The sequence below is a fragment of the Astyanax mexicanus genome, chromosome 4, assembly GCF_023375975.1.
Source record: "Astyanax mexicanus isolate ESR-SI-001 chromosome 4, AstMex3_surface, whole genome shotgun sequence".
Classification (NCBI taxonomy): domain Eukaryota; kingdom Metazoa; phylum Chordata; class Actinopteri; order Characiformes; family Acestrorhamphidae; genus Astyanax; species Astyanax mexicanus.
The window spans coordinates 33,703,396-33,720,300 of NC_064411.1; the positions used below are offsets into that span (position 1 = coordinate 33,703,396).

Below are 16,905 nucleotides of genomic sequence, written 5' to 3' on the forward strand. Positions count from 1 at the left end.
TGAAACGATACGTTAAATCTTGGGGTTGGCGATATGGTAAAAACACTGCATCATGGTATTTAAATACTCTTTACAATTTAATATACAGAAGGTAAGTGTTCTTTAAGCACTGATGATAATCAAAATACTCTCAGAGAAATATATTGTGTATCATAATAACTAAATTTAGTATTATAAACCCATAATGGACTTATTATTGATCTTACTGAGAAAAGTACTAATTAGGCACAAATGCAGCACTGAATGTGATCTTTCACCACAAACCTACACACAGACTAAATCTGAAATCTACTATAGTAGCTTTCTGTAAAATGATAAGCTGATGAGCTGTTCTCACCTGTAGCTCCCGCTGGTCTTTCTTGCTCTCCAGAGTAGGATTCTTCAGGATGAATTCGTTTAGAACACTAAAAACAGAAAACAAAAATGTACATCCATAGTTACATTATTTTACATCATTAAACATTGTAAACCAACTAAATATATGTGTATAAAAACGAATGAATAATGTTATGTAAAACAATTAAGATGTTTCTACTTTCAGAACAAACCTAAAATAAAGTCAATATAAAGAGAATTAGAACATTTCTGTTAGTACATCCTTTAAGCATAAAAAAATCTAATTTATAAGTTTGAATCCAATTCAATTTAATTTCATTTATATAGCACTTTTGGCAACAAATGATGGCTGGGAGGGAACATAAGCCTTTAGGAGTGAGTGCAGGTAGGAGGTAGCCAAGCCACCAAAATTATTGATTCATTTATTTACTTTGTTATTGACAAAAGTGGATTTGGTCAGTAGATTTTGTCATTGACAGTGACAATGAATATGTAAAACAAAAAAAATAATGTATTTATTAAAAATGTATGTGTGAGAGTGTGTTTGTGTGTGTGTGTGTGTGTGTGTGTGTGTGTGTGTGTGTGTGTGTGTGTGTGTGTGTGTGTGCGCGCAATACCCTAGAATGAGGAACTGTCCTGGTGCTGGAAGGCCGAGCTGAACGGAATCCTTCAGCAGAGCGAGCAGCGAAGGCCAACTGTCCACCAGGCTGGACACTGGAATCCTGTAGCAGATCAAACAGAGAAAAAACACTTTAAATGTTGTTTTTTTTTTTATGATAAACAAGAAAAATATTGTTATAACAGAAAAAAAACTCTAACAATGCTGAATAAAATCATTCTATAAGAAAATCAGACAATACTGGTGACATTATTTGTTTACAAAGCTAGTCTGTTAGCATCTTCTGTTGACACCAAACATCTCTTGGCTGATAAGTTTCTATCTTCTGTGCTTAGAGATCAATTGTTTTAATAACTTTTTTTTACTGCCACTTTAAGAAAAGACATCTTTTTTGCTGTATCCCTTTTTTAACGCACACTAAAAACTATAAAGTAAGATGAGAAATAAAGATAAACGATCAGCTGTTAGATTATAATAAAGAATTATCAAAAGCCCTTTCATGTCTGATTACATAAGAGATTAAATGACATATGCACTGGAAAGCATTTAACTGATCTGGATGACTCACCTCTGAACGTAGGCATAGAAGAACTGAAGCATACAAACTTCTAGAGAGAGGTGCTTCTGTAGCAAGAGAGAGTGAGAAAAAACGTGCTGTTTTTAGCTGGAACTTTTTAAACAGCATTTATACGTTTCCTTCAATTAAAGTAAAAATCCGGGGTGAAACAGACTTGGGGTTTAGAGAAACATAATAATGAGAACAAACTTTAGTCAAATCGCCCACCTCCGGTCACTCTCAGCATTCCAAAATACAGCACTTTTAGCCGATGCTCCCAACAAGCTTACAATGCTGGTAATAGGGGCATAGAGTTGGTCATTCAAAAAAAAATGGCTGGAACGCACAGAATGAATTCATAGATCCTTCCTATCCATTTGTGCTAAATTACTATCTATGCACTTTCAAAGTTGTCAGTTTGGAGCTACATTAAGCTTGTTAATGGTGTAAAAATAGACATTTATTTGCATGTGTAATGCTATGCCCCTATCACCTGCATTGTAAGCCTATTGGAAGCATTGGCTAAAAGCCCTGTATTTTGGAATGCTGGAAGAGAACAGAGGTGGTTTTTTCAACCAAAGTTCATACTCGTTATCATGTTTCACTAAATCTCAAGTCCATTTCACACTGGATTTCTCCTTTAAGTCTAGAGGCGTTTGGAAGTTATAAAGGGTGTTTCAGGTCAAACTGCTTTCTTGATGTTGCCCAGCACAGTAGAATCAATCAGAAGTGACTAACTTTACACATTATTACAGTATATAATTAATCATAAAATTTCAGAAAAAGAGAGGTTGGAAAATGAAACGAATAATTATGACGCAAAAAAAGAAAAATAATAATCATAGTTAAAGCACCTTCTCTTTTGCGATGGCCGGCGGCTGCTTTAGAACCTCCTTCACAGTCTGCATTACAGTCTCAGTGCGCATGGCGTTCACTGACCGCACCAAATCCACCAGCAGGAGCTGCTCCTCACTGGCTGTGGGGATCACCTGTAATTTACATTTACACTTACTTTTTTTATTAATTAAAAAAGGAAATTAAACAACTTACACAGAATACTCAGAGAATAGCAGATACAAGAGATACAATATACAATACAAGAGCCTCATCATATCAGCTCGTTTTGGATGATACATGCTAAGTTCAGTACTCAGTACGAGTGGGCGATATGGCTCTAAAATAATATTACAATATTTTAAAATGAAAATAAAATGTTATTATTGCACAATATGATATGGCACACCCCTAACTGAAATATAAAAAAAAATACAAGAATTCTTTCAGTTCTGTAACAGAAGTCAATAATCCAGAATGTCATGATACTAATAATGCACTCCATATATCTCCATATATCCAGGACTCAAGTAAAATTAATGATACTGAACAGCTTAAATGTATAGTAGTAAAAATAATGGGAAATGAGAACAGTGTGAATTTTTTTTGCTAAAAACATAAAAAAAAAAAAAAAAGTAGTACCCTGATGTGATAATTAGGGGTGGGTGACATGGTACGATATTTCAGGGTATGATATGGTTCACCAACACCATATTAAAAAATGTTGGTGATATTATTGCCTATGATACGATATTGCACACCCCTAGTAGTCATATTATTGAACTCTTTAAATTACATCATTTGCTGTCTTGTCATTTTTAGTGGGTGTGGTTTGCACATTACACAACATGCAGACACAAACTAGACAATCTCTCACCAGGAGGAACCCGCAATAAGTCTGTGTTCACCCGCAAAACAATTTCACAAAAAACACATGCGAAAACTAACAATGCTCTTGCACAGGAGATTTCTTTCTTCCAAAACTGGTGTACGTAAGAAATAAGCAATACAAATTGTATGCGCATGAAAACACATAAAGAAAAAGAAGTGAATATGGATGAGAAAATTATGAGATACTTATTGTACTCACTGCACTCAACATCCAACATCCAGTTACAGCACTGTTCCCCTTGCTGGATTTAGAATCGCAAACTAGTCCAGATATTAAACCTGCTAGATATGTACCGCTATCACTGAGAGTAAAAAGAAAAATTGTAATATCTTAATCTCTGCATGTACCTTATTCCTGGCAGGTGCTTTGACCTGTTTCCTTTCATTCCAGACGTAAGCAATGGCGGCCATGAAGTGCGTCCCGTGGTTCATAGAAATCGGTCCGAGGAGTTCCAGGATCTGCTGCCGAAGATTCTAGAAGGAATCAGAATGAAAAAAAAAAGTCATCAGAATTTCTCAGCATTTATACTGTCTGAACTGTAAACATCAGCATCCATACATAAATAAAAATAATATAAATAAATATAATACAAATTATATAAATATATATATATTTTTTTTAAAGACTGATTTTATTTATAATTATTTGTTAAAATATAACTCAAAATAATCAACAAAACAACAACTTTAACACAGCTTTCTTAATAAAAGTAAATATTTTATATAAACTACCTGGCCAAAAAAAAAAGTCCCAACGTGCATTTAACTAAGTAAATGATCTGGTGTTTCTGCAGGTCTGCAGGTCTAGGTTCAGCAACAGTATGTGCAGAAAGAATGAGGTCAGCTGACTACCTGAATATACTGAATATATAGACCAGGTTATTCCATCAATGAGTTTTTTCTTCCCTGATGACACGGGCGATTAGAATATGTTATTCTTAAGCTACAGTATTAATATATTTAAATAGTGCTATAGTTACTGCTCTTGAAGCTTTTTTGGACCTCATATCCTGAGTTTCATGAAGTTTTATCTCTTGTGCTGAATAAATGATTCCGCACCCAGGACCGATTCTGTTCTTGTCTGTTCGGAACTTTTCGCCGAACTGCGAATCGATTAGACAATTCCATTAGTCTCTTTCTGAGTAAATATAATTGCTGTTTGCTGTTGTTTTTCTATTTTTCGGTATACCGCCCAGCATTAGTATGGCACCGGTTGTAAGATTAAAACAGGCTAACCAAAAAGGCTGAGACTAGTCATCATCTCAGGTCAGGTCAACCTCAAGGATGTACACTAACTCGTGATTGGGGGAACGAGGGGGAACGATAAGACTTGGCCAGAATAGGCTGGAGTTTAGACTGCGGGAGGCTGAGATATGCAGGCTGAGAACTTCACAGTTCAGGGTGGTTATTTTTTGCATAGTCAGAACTCTGAAGCCTCACTGTCTAGATGTTATTTATTCCATAAACCTTGATTCCTCTTGCTTTTTTCATTATCCACTGCATTCCAAAATCCCTGTTTAGTCTGGAAGATTCTTTGAATAAACTGGCAAAGCTATTTTTGGATTTTTTCAACTTTGTGACAGGCCTAGCCAGGAACACTAGAGCTCCCATAGCAAAATTACTAAATAACTACAGTTCCCAAAATACCATGCAAATCCAACAACTTATAACTTAAGGTTCAGAAATTTGTGCACAAAATACACCCCAGCATATGTATATTTTTTAGCATTTTGGAGCATTTGATGTTTTTTATGCACATATACACTATTTATATACATACATTTATAATATATCTAAACAAATGGTACACTGTTTCTCTAGACTGTGAAATAATACACCGCAAAGAACAATCCAAGCATTTGAAAAAGCCTGTTTCTGTTTCCTTTTCAACCGAGTATTTACATAATGATTACATAACCATGACTCACATTTGCACACGCGTCAGTTTTACAGGCATTTAATGGCTAGAGGTCTCCAAAACAATAATCAAGCCTCACAATAAAAGCCTCTGACTCGCATTCTTATCATGTTACTATTTAACATTTAGAAATTTATTTTCCTTCTGCTCAAAATCTTTCCACTGCTTATTTTACAAACAAGAGTCTCAATATTTAATCAGCCGTTTAATGAAAAGCTATGCTCTTTCCACAAGAAAGCAGGTTTGGAATAGATAACATGACCAAGCAGTCAAACTGTAAATAGTGATTTATGGAAGATGGGAATTTTATTTTTTTTGTAGACATATGTTTTAATAAATTTTTATAATGGGTATTTAAATGAAACAGTGTTAATGTAGATTTGTATTATTAATAATATTTACTACTGTACTATTACTACTACTAAACTGTATTTTTGAGAGGGAGACAGTAATAATGATAATAGTAATAATATATTACTATATATTATATTAGTATATACTTTTTTTTACTGTATAATAATATGCCAGGGTAGTTTTATTCATGCAGAAATATAGAACATAATTTCTTTAGGGTTCCCAACAGATTTCAATAGTGCCCTTTTTATCTCAAAAATCAATAAATCAAACCTGCACTAAGTATTTCTATCTGTTCACATCTTAACCATATTTATGGAGCCATTTTGAAGTAAAGCAGCCCAGATGAGGTTCTCCTCACCTTGGTGGAGCCCAGGTTGATGTTGGAGCTGGAGCAGGCAGCAGCAGCACCAGCAGGCCGGTCAGAGCTGTCCGCCAGGTACAGCACACTCCACAGCAGAGTGACCGAGGACATGATGGTGTGCAGGATGGAGAGAATACCTGCACGAGCCTCAGCCAAGTGCTTCTGATCCACACTCACTTGGAGCTGCACGAGATAAGATACAGAAAACACAACACACTATATCACGAATAATATGCATAATAAACATTCATTCTAAATCATTTTAATTATATAGGCTTTCAAAATGCATATTTTCCTTTATAAAACAGAAATAACTTCACAAGTAAACACATTGTAATTAAAAGGAAGGTTCTGGACAGGTAAAGTGGCTTGTAAAAGTATTCACAGCCCTTTTACCTTTTCACATTGTCACTTTACAACCACAAACTTAAATGTATTGAGATTTTAAGTAATAGACAAACACAAAGTACCACATAATTGTGAAGTGGAACAAAAATCATACATGGTTTTCAAAATTGTAAAATAATCTAAAAAATGCGATGTGCAAAAGTATTCATCCGCCCTATGTCAATACTTTATACAACACTATCAATACTTTGTAGCCCCACCTTTCGCTTGATTTACAGCTGTAAGATTTTGGGGTATTTCTCTACCAGCTTTGCACATCTAGAGACTGAGAAAAGTTCAACTTTGGTCTCATCTGATCGCAGTACCTTCTTCCACATGTTTGCCGTCTCTCCTACGTGGCTTGTGACGACCTGTTTTCTTTTTGACACTCCTCCATAAAGGACAGATTTGTGAAGTACACAACTTATAGGTGTCCTGGGGACTGATTCTCCATCTAAACGGTGGATTTCTTCAGCTCCTCCAGAGTGAGCATCCTTCCTTGCTTGATCTGTCAGTTTGGGTGGACGGCCAAATTTTTTTTGGATGATGGACTGAACAATGTTCCCTGGGATGCTCAAAGTTTGGGATATGTTTTTTATAAAGTAACCCTGCTTTTAAACTTCTCTAAGGCCTTCATAGAACAGGTGTATTTATACTAAGACTGAATTACACACAGTGTGTCTCTGTTAACTAATTAAGTGGCTTCTGAAGGCAGTTGACTGCATTGGATTTTATTTTGGGGGTTCAGAGTAAAGGGGCTGAATATTTTTGATAACACACAATATTTTTATTAGATTAAAATTTTGAAAACCATGTTCATTCCACTTCACAATTATGTGCTAATTTGTGTCGATCTGTCACCTAAAATCTCAATAAAATACATTACCCTAGTGGTTGTAAGGTAAGTATGGGGTATGAATTCTTTTGCAAGCCACTGCAGATGAAGAAAAATAGAGCTATGGCTCCCTCACCTGGTGGTACTGTGATGATGGGTCCAGCAGACAGTAGTGGATGATGGCCGTGACTCCCTCCAGTACAGTGAGAATGAGGTCAGGGGGGATACACAACGCCATCCACTGGGGCCTGAGATAATATAATAAGCACATCCATGCATAATGTTACAGTCACACATTTCAATAATGAATTGTGCTGAAAAATGTCTCTATGGACAGATATTATACTGTATACATGTAGTAACAGTCTAAAGTTTGGACCGTATGTACAAAGGTACCAGTATGTACACAGCAAACTTAATTGTTAATTAAGATATTAACTTAAATTAATTGTTTGTAGAGAAATAAAAATCTCAGTAATAACTAGTGAATAGTGAATAGTGAATGCTTAATTACAATAATGGCGTTTTAAGTAAACATCTGTCTACAGTGAAACTACTTTAAATCATCTTACTAAAACTACATATGTAATTTACAGTAACTGCATTCAAATAAAGTACAGACAGTTATATTATACATTTATATTACTTGTACAATTCAGTTTAAGGTTTTATAGTAAATGGTTACAAGAGGGTGTGTAGAGGGTGTAAAACTGTAAAATACAGCAAACATTGTAAAATGTGTACCTTAAGTATGAAATGTCTTTGGATACTCTCAACAATTCAAAATATTAGACAGAAAAATAAATAATAAACACCTATTAAAATCCCTTAAAATTGACAAATAAAATATCAGCTGCAGATAAACAGTGCCATCTTGTGGATAAATATAGGACTATATATTTTATACACCACAGAACTACGGATACACGCATATTTAAAACCTTTTGGCAACAGGAAGGGATTTAATCTGGAAATAATATAGTGTTTCTTCCTTTAAATACACACATATGATTATTTAGTTTATTTATTGTTGTGTAGTAGTGTGTTATCTTTTTTGATATTTTTGACCAAGTTCTTTTTACAATCTAGATTAGTCAATGAACCCACCCATTTATCAGGACTTTCCCCCATCACTTGAAATAGGAGTGATGGGGGACAGCGAGCACCATCTACCCACCCCCAGAGAAATCATGGCCAATTGTGTTTATTTGGGCTTGTTGTTACTTGTTGCTGATGGTGTCAAACAGAGTAAAAAACTAAATTGAGATAATTGAGATAAGGCTTTAATGTGACAGTAAAGCTAAATAAATACTAGGTCACCTAATCTGTAACCTACAGTACCCACCGGTGATGATAGGGGGCGTACCTGGCATCAGTAAGTCCCGTCTCATAGCGGTACTGCTGGATGAGGTTGTCCAAGTTCCTGCACAGCTGCAAGGTGACCGACGCCACCACACGCCGCAGCACCCGCCCCATGTAGGGCAGTGTGGCTGTGATGAGACTGATCCACTGCGGATGCATCTTGCAGGCATGGTGCTGGTGCAGTGCCCGGATCACGGCACACAGGAACATTCCCTGCGCTGTGATTGGCTGGCCTGGCAGGTACTGTAGCGATGCCATCGGCTGCTGAGGGTTCACATGCTCCACTTCCCCACCCAGAAGTTCAAAACCACCTCCACTGGCACCGCCTCCACTGGCTCCACCCCCGGCAGCCCCTGCCCCCTGAAGTCCTGCTTCCCCACCCTCCTCGCCTGGCACCATCACATGGTGCTCCAGCACCACCAGGCTTTGCAGCAGCCGCAGAAGCTGTGACTGCACAGCGCTGCACCCGTCAAGCTGGTCCTCGGACAGGTTAATGATGCTTTCCTCAGTCATACCTTCCTCCACAGCAGCCACGTTGGAGCCTCGCACCCGCTGATCGTGCCACTTTTGTGCGCTGAAGATGGAGGAGAGCAGGCAGTGCAGAGTCACCTTCTGGACCTTGCACTTGGATAGGACGTCACTGATGAAACTTGCGAATCCTTTGGCCGAGGCGCCAGTTACTTTGGCCAACTCGCAGAAGAGAAGTGTCAGCACCTCCACGCTGGTCAGCTGCATGGAGCGGTTCCCCGCTAAATCCTGCGTTGTGGCCGCAACATGGGCGGAGTAATAGCTACGTAGGAAGTAAAGGCAGAGGGAGATGACAATTTCCAGGTACATGGCACTGCGGAAGGAGTGCGAGTGGGAATCTTGTGGGATCAGGCAGTAGAAGTCTTTGCCCATGACAGAGACGCGATGGCGCGCCAGAAGGTTCTGCAACAGAGAAAGCTGTGGGGTGTAGGTGTTGTTGATGCTAGTAGTGCTAATGGCGCTTACAAAGCTAGCTGGAGCTGTTCGCAGCATGGCTGCTATGGCCGAAAGGGCGTGCAGGGTACGAGACGAGTCATAGAGCTGAAGGTAGAGCAAGACGTGCTGGTAAAGTGGGTGGACATTGAAGCGGGACGGCGATGTGCAAGAACGTGACGCATTGGGAACTCCTGAAGCTCCACCGCTCGGTGATCCTACATCACTCTCGATCTCGGATACCTCACCTTCCCCACAGCTGTACCAGTTCTCCAGGTCCAGGCTGTCCCCAAAGAAGATGCTAGGAGGTCGGCTCTTCTCAGCCTGAATGGCCTTCCGCCTCTCCTCCTCTTTTCTCTTGGCCTTCTTGACTTTAGGCTTGGCACCGGGCGATTTGTCAGCCAGCTTCTCCATTATTTTTCCCTTGAGGCTCAGCTGGGTGCTGCTGTGGCTGCGTTTCCGAGCCTGGGGGTCATCCGGACGCAGGCTGTGCTCTGGCGTGCCACGTCCACTGCTGTCCGGAAGAGTAATGATCGATGGTGACGAGCTGTGCCGAGTCATCCCTTCACGAGGCTCATCGTCCACCATGTCCGTGGATGCCACGGACAAGAATTCTAGCGTACCTCCGGCTACAAGTTCAGGTAACGTTAAAGGCTGGCCACCTGGGAAGAACCCTGGATTAACCTGTGGCTCAGCAGACGCGTCCGAGGAGGAGTTAGAGCTGTCTGAATCCGTCTGAGCCCATGTCTCTGGAGGTGAAGGCGTTCCCACGGACCTTTCCCCCACCATCTGCACTACTCTGTCCACCAGCTCTGCAACAACCTCAGTAACTGACCTGTCTAGAGACTCCTCTTCCAGAGAACCAGTTTGATCCACTGTGGTACAGCTGCCCTCTACCTCATCAAAGCTGCCGTTGTCTATGGTGGAAGACTGAGAGCCACTGGAATCAGAGCTCTGGTGCTCCCCCTGCTGGTCCGGAGGTTGATATTCTCCACAGAGCTGTAGGTTCTCACTGCTAAGGCTCAACAGTGAAAGACTGTCGCTCAGAGGGTTGACCGTAAGGCTGAAAGGCTCCATATCATCTAGGGGAAGGCCTCTAGTCTGCACCACCCTAAGGGTGTCTCCAGACAGTCGACAGTAGGCTGGAAAACATGTAATATATGGTTAAAATAATGGAATAGAAACAATAAAAACAAGTAAAGTTTTCTTCTACTCTTATTTATGACCCACATGTATGGCATTATTACAAAAATAAACTAACACTTACTTTCAGAACACGTGGCATCTCCCATACATGCAGGCACAGGAGGCTCTGTCTCGGCTTCTGATGGGTTGGGGAAAGCCCAGGCCCAGTGGCGCTGGGCTTGCACACGTTGGATAGACACACGGTGGGTTTTAGGGTGTAGCAGCAACAATAGGAGTGGTTCCAAAACTCTGGCAATATCATGCCTCTGCAAAACCTGATTGAGCCAGGCCCGGCCCACGGCACTCGCCGAACCGTCCCAGTAACTCAAACTGTCCAACATAATAAAGAGGGACCTGCCAGGTATAAACAAGAAATAATTAAAAAATATAGGTTGCAAAGATTAGTGTCTTTAATGCAAATAAACACAAGCAACAACAGCTCTTCTCATTTAGTCTTGTGATATTTCAGAGGATAATTCCTCAGATGCATTAGATCAAAAAATAGTCTTTTCAATAGTCGGAAGCTCTTTTCCATGGTGGCAAAAATTACTTATATTCAAGAAATACGGCATTGAGGCATTACCACCCACAGCGGACAGCACAGTGAATGGTAATAATTATAACCAAAGGCACCTGGCAAGAACTGAACGTTCAAACAAGACAAGTAACTCAGAAAAGAAAGAAATCACTTTCGCTTACATGGGACACAATACTAATTTCTGTCTCAGTCTGCGTCATGTCTGTGTACATATATAAGACATTACCTGTCAAAAGTGCGGCTGAACGGGGATGATTTTGTGATGTTTAGGTCTCTGGTTAGATGCCACAAAACAGAGAACTTCACGTGGGCCTCCAAACGAATCCTCTGAGAAGGTAAAATAGTAGAAAAAAGGCAATTAAGGAAGCAAGTACAGTGTAAATGTATAACTGAAAACATTAACCAATAAAATAATTGGTTTAACAATCAAAAATTGGAATTTTACAGTTGGCTACATAAAAACAAAAGCGTTTTAAACTAAACTGTGCTCTTTATTGAACTGCATGTATTTACAGCACTGGAAAAAAATAAGAGACCACTTCAGTTTCGGAATTTGTTTCTCTGATGTTGCTTTTTATAGGTATAAGTTTGAGTAAAATGAACATTGTTGTTTTATTCTATAAACCACAGACAACATTTCCCCCAAATTCCAAACTCCTCCACTCCTGGTGCAAAAATTCAAGCAGTTTATCTTGGTTTGATGGCTTGTTATCATCCATCTTCCTCTTAATTATATTCCAGAGGTTTTCAATTTGGTAAAATAAAAGAAACTCATTATTTTTAAGTGGCCTCTTATTTTTTCCAGAGCTGTAAATACATCAGTCTTAAAGGCACAGTAACTAAACTAGCCTGTTAACTTTTTAGACAACCTCTTAAAGTGGCTTTTAACAACTGGATATGTTTTAAAATATGATTTAAAAGCATTTTGGGTGTGTTTAAAAATAAATATTTATTTTATTTGACCTTATCCAGATCAGAAAGTCCTAATACTCAAGACGAATGAAGTGACCAGGTGTAAACAGCTCTAGTTTGTCCTAAAGGTACTGGATGGAGCTCCATCTCTTCAGAGAATGCCTTTGCATTACTTCACCACCCAGCGATATTGGAAGCACCTCTTACAAACACTTGGAACTGGCCATCTTGAAGTTTAGTTCAAGTGAGACTATTCCAAAACATCTTATTTTTTTGGCAATGTGTATATTGTGTATATATTTTACAGTTTTAGACAGATTTGTTTTAACACGAATCAGCTCAGCTAACCCTGCTGGACGGTGGACGATGTGATGTGTTCTTGTGGTTATTAGGTAAGTTTTGGCAGGGGCAAGAACGCAGATAAAGTAGGTGGTGCTTTCCTGTCGTATGTATACACGTTGGTGTGTGTGTGTGTATGTATGTGTGTTTGTGTCTCTACACACCTTGTCCCGGTGCATGAGCTGCTGGCTGATGACGTCCTCACAGATGCTGGATGAGGGAACCAGATTGTGGAGTTGGTAGAAAAGCTCAACACTGCGCTGATGATGCTGTGGGGTCGACTCCCCCAACTGTTCCCAAAGAATCAGTGCCACGCTCTACAGGGGGCGACAGAGAGAAACAGGAATGATGAACAAAGAAGGTGCAGCTAAAAGGAAAAATGGACGATGGAAAGGTGGAAAGAAATCTAAATCTGCACCTTAAAGAAATTTGTTTTCTCAGCAATGTACTTCAGAATGCCCTGAGTAAGTGGCGGTCTGATCACTACGGCAACTCGCCCCTGGCTGGGACTCATTGGCTGGCCAGAGTCAGGACTGGCCACACGCTCAGCGGTCACCATTGCAACGGACTGTGTGAGGCCCACCAGGTCCATCACCAGGGAAATGGCTACGGCCTGGATACTGAAGTCCGTCGCAGAGCAGCAGGCATCCATCAGAGTCTGCAGCCACGCTGGTGGAAGTATGCTCTCCCCATCTGAAAACGAAATGATTTATAGAAGCAATATGTCAGAATTATTCATTGTCACTTTTACACCACTGCTATAAATACAAATCATGCTTTGAGCTCCCTGTCATGGCCAGCTGTACACATGCTTTTGCTGACAAGCTGTAAGGTGAAAAATGGCAATATAAAGTAAAAAAAAAAAAAAAAAAAAAAAAAAAAAATGTTTCTCAGGGGGATGTCTGTTAAAATATGTCACAAAATATGTCTTAGTGCTAAAACTCTTGCATCCAGACTGCAACAAAAAAAAACAGGAGGACTAGTGAGTTTTTTGGACTTTTTTTTTTTTACATCACGTTTAGGAGCTCCTCTACGTCCACTCACTGTTTTGTTTACGTGGATCACATGCCTAAAGTATTATTATGGTGCGTTGACAAATAGCTATTTTATTAAACGCGAGATGACGAAACTCAGAGATGACTCTGGACGAGACTAAAATTACCCCAGGACCCCCTGAGAAACTAATGCCTTCCAGATTTATGGCTTATGGCTAATGTGCACCTCGACCAAAACTCCATAGTTCAGTAGCAGACTCCAACTCCAACATGTTCATACCCGCTTGCTCTTCTCTGGTGGATGAGGACTTCATGTTGCCCTCTGCGACGTACACAGGGAAACTGGAGCACTCTAGAAAGAGCTGACAGGCTGCAGTGAATGCAGCCGCGTACTCCTTCTGCTCAGACGAACACTCCCTCTCCTCCGGCCCCGCCACTCTCAGCGTGTCCATCCGTAAGCCTCCACCATCGCCAGGGACGATGTACAGTTTCAACAGGCTGCACAGGAACTGCTGGAAGTGCTCCAAGCAGCGCTGCATCACCGGCGTGTCCTGCGGTTTACTGTGGGGGGCAGGAGCGGATCCTTTGGGTTTGGGTCGGACCGGTCTGGGGTCATCGCCCTCTGGAGGTGGAGCGGTGTCGGCATGTTGTCCGTTCTCAGCCTGGTACTGAACAAAGTCAGAGAAGCCGCTCTCTGAAGAACGACTGCTGGGGGGATTCTCCCGGTCCTCAAACACCTCCTCACTGACCGAAGCCTCCAGCGGTGCAGGGAGAGCCTGGTAAAGTGAGAGAGTCAGAGAGACAGAGAAAAAGAGAGAGAGAGACAAGAAGAAGAAAATGGATTACAACAATAATCATTATGACACTTAAACTATGCCAATATTTGTATGTGTCTTTAAAACATACATTATAGATGCACTGATTATTCAGCAAAAAAATCATCCAGACATACAGCACCATACCAACAACAACGTTAATGACACAATCAAATCGCAACCAGGGTAGAGTGTGGTGCTCTTTGGAAATGCATTAATAGTGAAAAGTGTTGCAAATTTATTAAAACTTGTTTATTGAAAATGTTCAATTTACATTTCTGTGGCATTGCAGCACATAAATAAAACACACACACAGACAAAACCTTTAGAACACCCCTATTTTTTGAATGTGTGGGAAATAGTTCTCACTTATCTCCACAATTTTTAAATTGCATTTCCAAAGCTCAGTTTCAGTTTCAGTTTTTAGTTCATCTGTTTTCGTTAAAGGCCCTGGCAATTAACTGCAAAAAAAATCACACTGGATTTTGGACCATTTTATTAAAAAATGTATGAGAAAAATGTATTTATATATATATACATATATATGCAACAACACAAATGGTATAAAATGAATAACAATATACATTATATGGCCCAATCCTTTTTTCTTGTAATTTTGTTTCCTACTTATGTCATTTTTGCACCAAAAAGAAACTTTTACATTAAATATAAAATGTTTGACAAATTTAAATTTAAATGTATTTTACTGAGATTATAAGTAAAAGTAGCACATACTTGTGATGTGGAACGAAAAAAAATACATGGTTAAAAATTGTAATCAAAATCTTTTTTATATTTTTTTCCCATTCTTCTTTGCAAAATAGCTGAAGCATGGCAAGGTTGAATGGAGAGCGTCTGTGAACAGCAATTTTCATGTCTTACCAAAGATGCTCAATTGGATTTTGGCCAAGACTTTGACTGGGCCATTCTAACAAGCTGGAAGGTGAATCTCCTTCCTAATCTCTCCTAAAGTCTTTTGCAGCCTCCAACAGCTTAGATTTTGTTTAGGGGTTTCAGAGTAAACAGGGACGAAAACGTTTGAATGACACATTTTTCAGATTTTTATTTGATTAAAATTACAAAAAACATGTATCATTTTTTTTTCACTTTTTGTTGGTCTAGCACTTTAAATCTCAATTAAATACATTTAAGTTTGTGGATGAAAGGTGACACCATTTATTTTAAGTTTAAGGCATATGAATACTTTTGCAAGTCACTGTATAATATTTGATACTGTGTGTATGCCTGTATCTAGCAGGGGAGATACCCTCTCAGAGTACCACGTTGCTAATTACTGGCCATTTTGAGAGATGCAGCCGGTATGAAGCAAATGGGATCAGTTGAACTGCTGTCCACTACCCTTCATTCATAGTTAACTACGCAATGAGATGTATCGAGTTCCGCTCCAGTCTGACCGTGCCTCTGTTCCTCACAAGCAGGCCCAGCTGCTGCCCAGTCTGTGCTTAACTGCTCCCACAATGCACTGCAGCCCTTTCCACCTAGCCTTGATCCCAGCAGGCTCGCGAACAGACACCCAGGGCACCACACTTCAATGGTTCCCAGCATGTAACCCTGAGGCTCCCCAGTGCTGGACTCAGATGGTAGCAATGCTCGGGGGGCTCTGAGGGGGTTTGGAGCGTTTTCACAGAGGCTGGATGGTGCGTGGAGAGGTTTTATGCTTCGGTGGACCACAGCGCCCCCTGGGAGAGGGAGAATTTGCTTGGCGTCCGTTGAGACGGAGGAGAGCAGCTGAGCACGACACGCTCTGCCTTGTTGCCTCTGCGCCCTGGCACCACCAGGGAGTCTGGCATGGCTTACTTTGTGAGCACACACACAGACATACACACACACACACACATAGAGGCTCAGTCAGGTAGCAGACAGGCCACAGCACATGTACCCTCATACACTCCAGTCAAAGGCCAATGAGCGAGGCCTTTGACTGCCCCACGCAGGTTAGCTGGGATGGAGGCATGTAACAGGATGCATTGGCCGGATGGTTGTTTCTAGGCCAGAACCCATAAGGAATAGTCCGAACAGGCCAAACAAGCCAGGCTTATCCTGCTGGGACTAAAATGGGCATGGTAACACAAAGTTCAGGCCTGCTTTCTAAAGCACTGTAGCAGAATTAATCCCAGCCAGTTTATAATATATGACTATTATTACTACAGATCTAAAGTTTTGTACATTAGAGTGAAGAAATTCTGGCACAACGTGCTGTAGACCTGACTTACAGCAAAGCTGGACAAGGCACAGGGACAAGAAAGGCACCCAAACAAAGCTATGTTTCTAAATCAGAGATTCACGTTTGATGACTACATGCCCCCTATGTGTTGTCCATGACTGATATGAGCTGGACAAAATGGAACGCACTTCTCGTAAAATCCATGGAAAGTAAATGAAGTTAATTTACACACAGGGCATGATGTCTGTATAATAATAATAATAATAACAATGCTTATGTATTTAGTTGCGGTACGTGTCCTCTGGTACTTTTTTTTTTGCAAGGCATGTCGATGTACTGGATCTCCCAGCTCCAAAAAAACATCTAAAGAAGCAGCCAGCCCAGTTCTGGAACAGCATTCTTTGGACAAATGAAACTAAGATCAACCAGTACTGTACTGGAATGATAGGAAAAGTATTAAAATGCAGAAAGCATGGAAAAGGCTTGGAGCGGCTCAACACAAAGCTCACTGCATCTTCTA

General features: G+C 40.3%; 1 protein-coding gene across 3 annotated transcripts in view; it reads right to left on the bottom strand.

Moving 5' to 3' along the window:
• Nucleotides 1–16,905, bottom strand: part of dop1a (DOP1 leucine zipper like protein A) — a 43,260-nt gene that overhangs the window by 9,033 nt on the left and 17,322 nt on the right. For all 3 annotated transcript variants that reach the window (XM_007252997.4, XM_007252998.4, XM_007252996.4), the window contains 13 exons: nt 13,666–14,161; nt 12,809–13,083; nt 12,555–12,707; nt 11,366–11,466; nt 10,684–10,955; nt 8,461–10,558; nt 7,231–7,342; nt 5,870–6,055; nt 3,585–3,710; nt 2,366–2,500; nt 1,524–1,579; nt 954–1,058; nt 338–404 (listed from right to left, as the gene is read on the bottom strand). In XM_007252997.4, the coding sequence (XP_007253059.3) occupies nt 338–404; nt 954–1,058; nt 1,524–1,579; nt 2,366–2,500; nt 3,585–3,710; nt 5,870–6,055; nt 7,231–7,342; nt 8,461–10,558; nt 10,684–10,955; nt 11,366–11,466; nt 12,555–12,707; nt 12,809–13,083; nt 13,666–14,161 (4,182 nt within the window). The remainder of the gene's footprint in view (nt 1–337; nt 405–953; nt 1,059–1,523; nt 1,580–2,365; nt 2,501–3,584; nt 3,711–5,869; nt 6,056–7,230; nt 7,343–8,460; nt 10,559–10,683; nt 10,956–11,365; nt 11,467–12,554; nt 12,708–12,808; nt 13,084–13,665; nt 14,162–16,905) is intronic.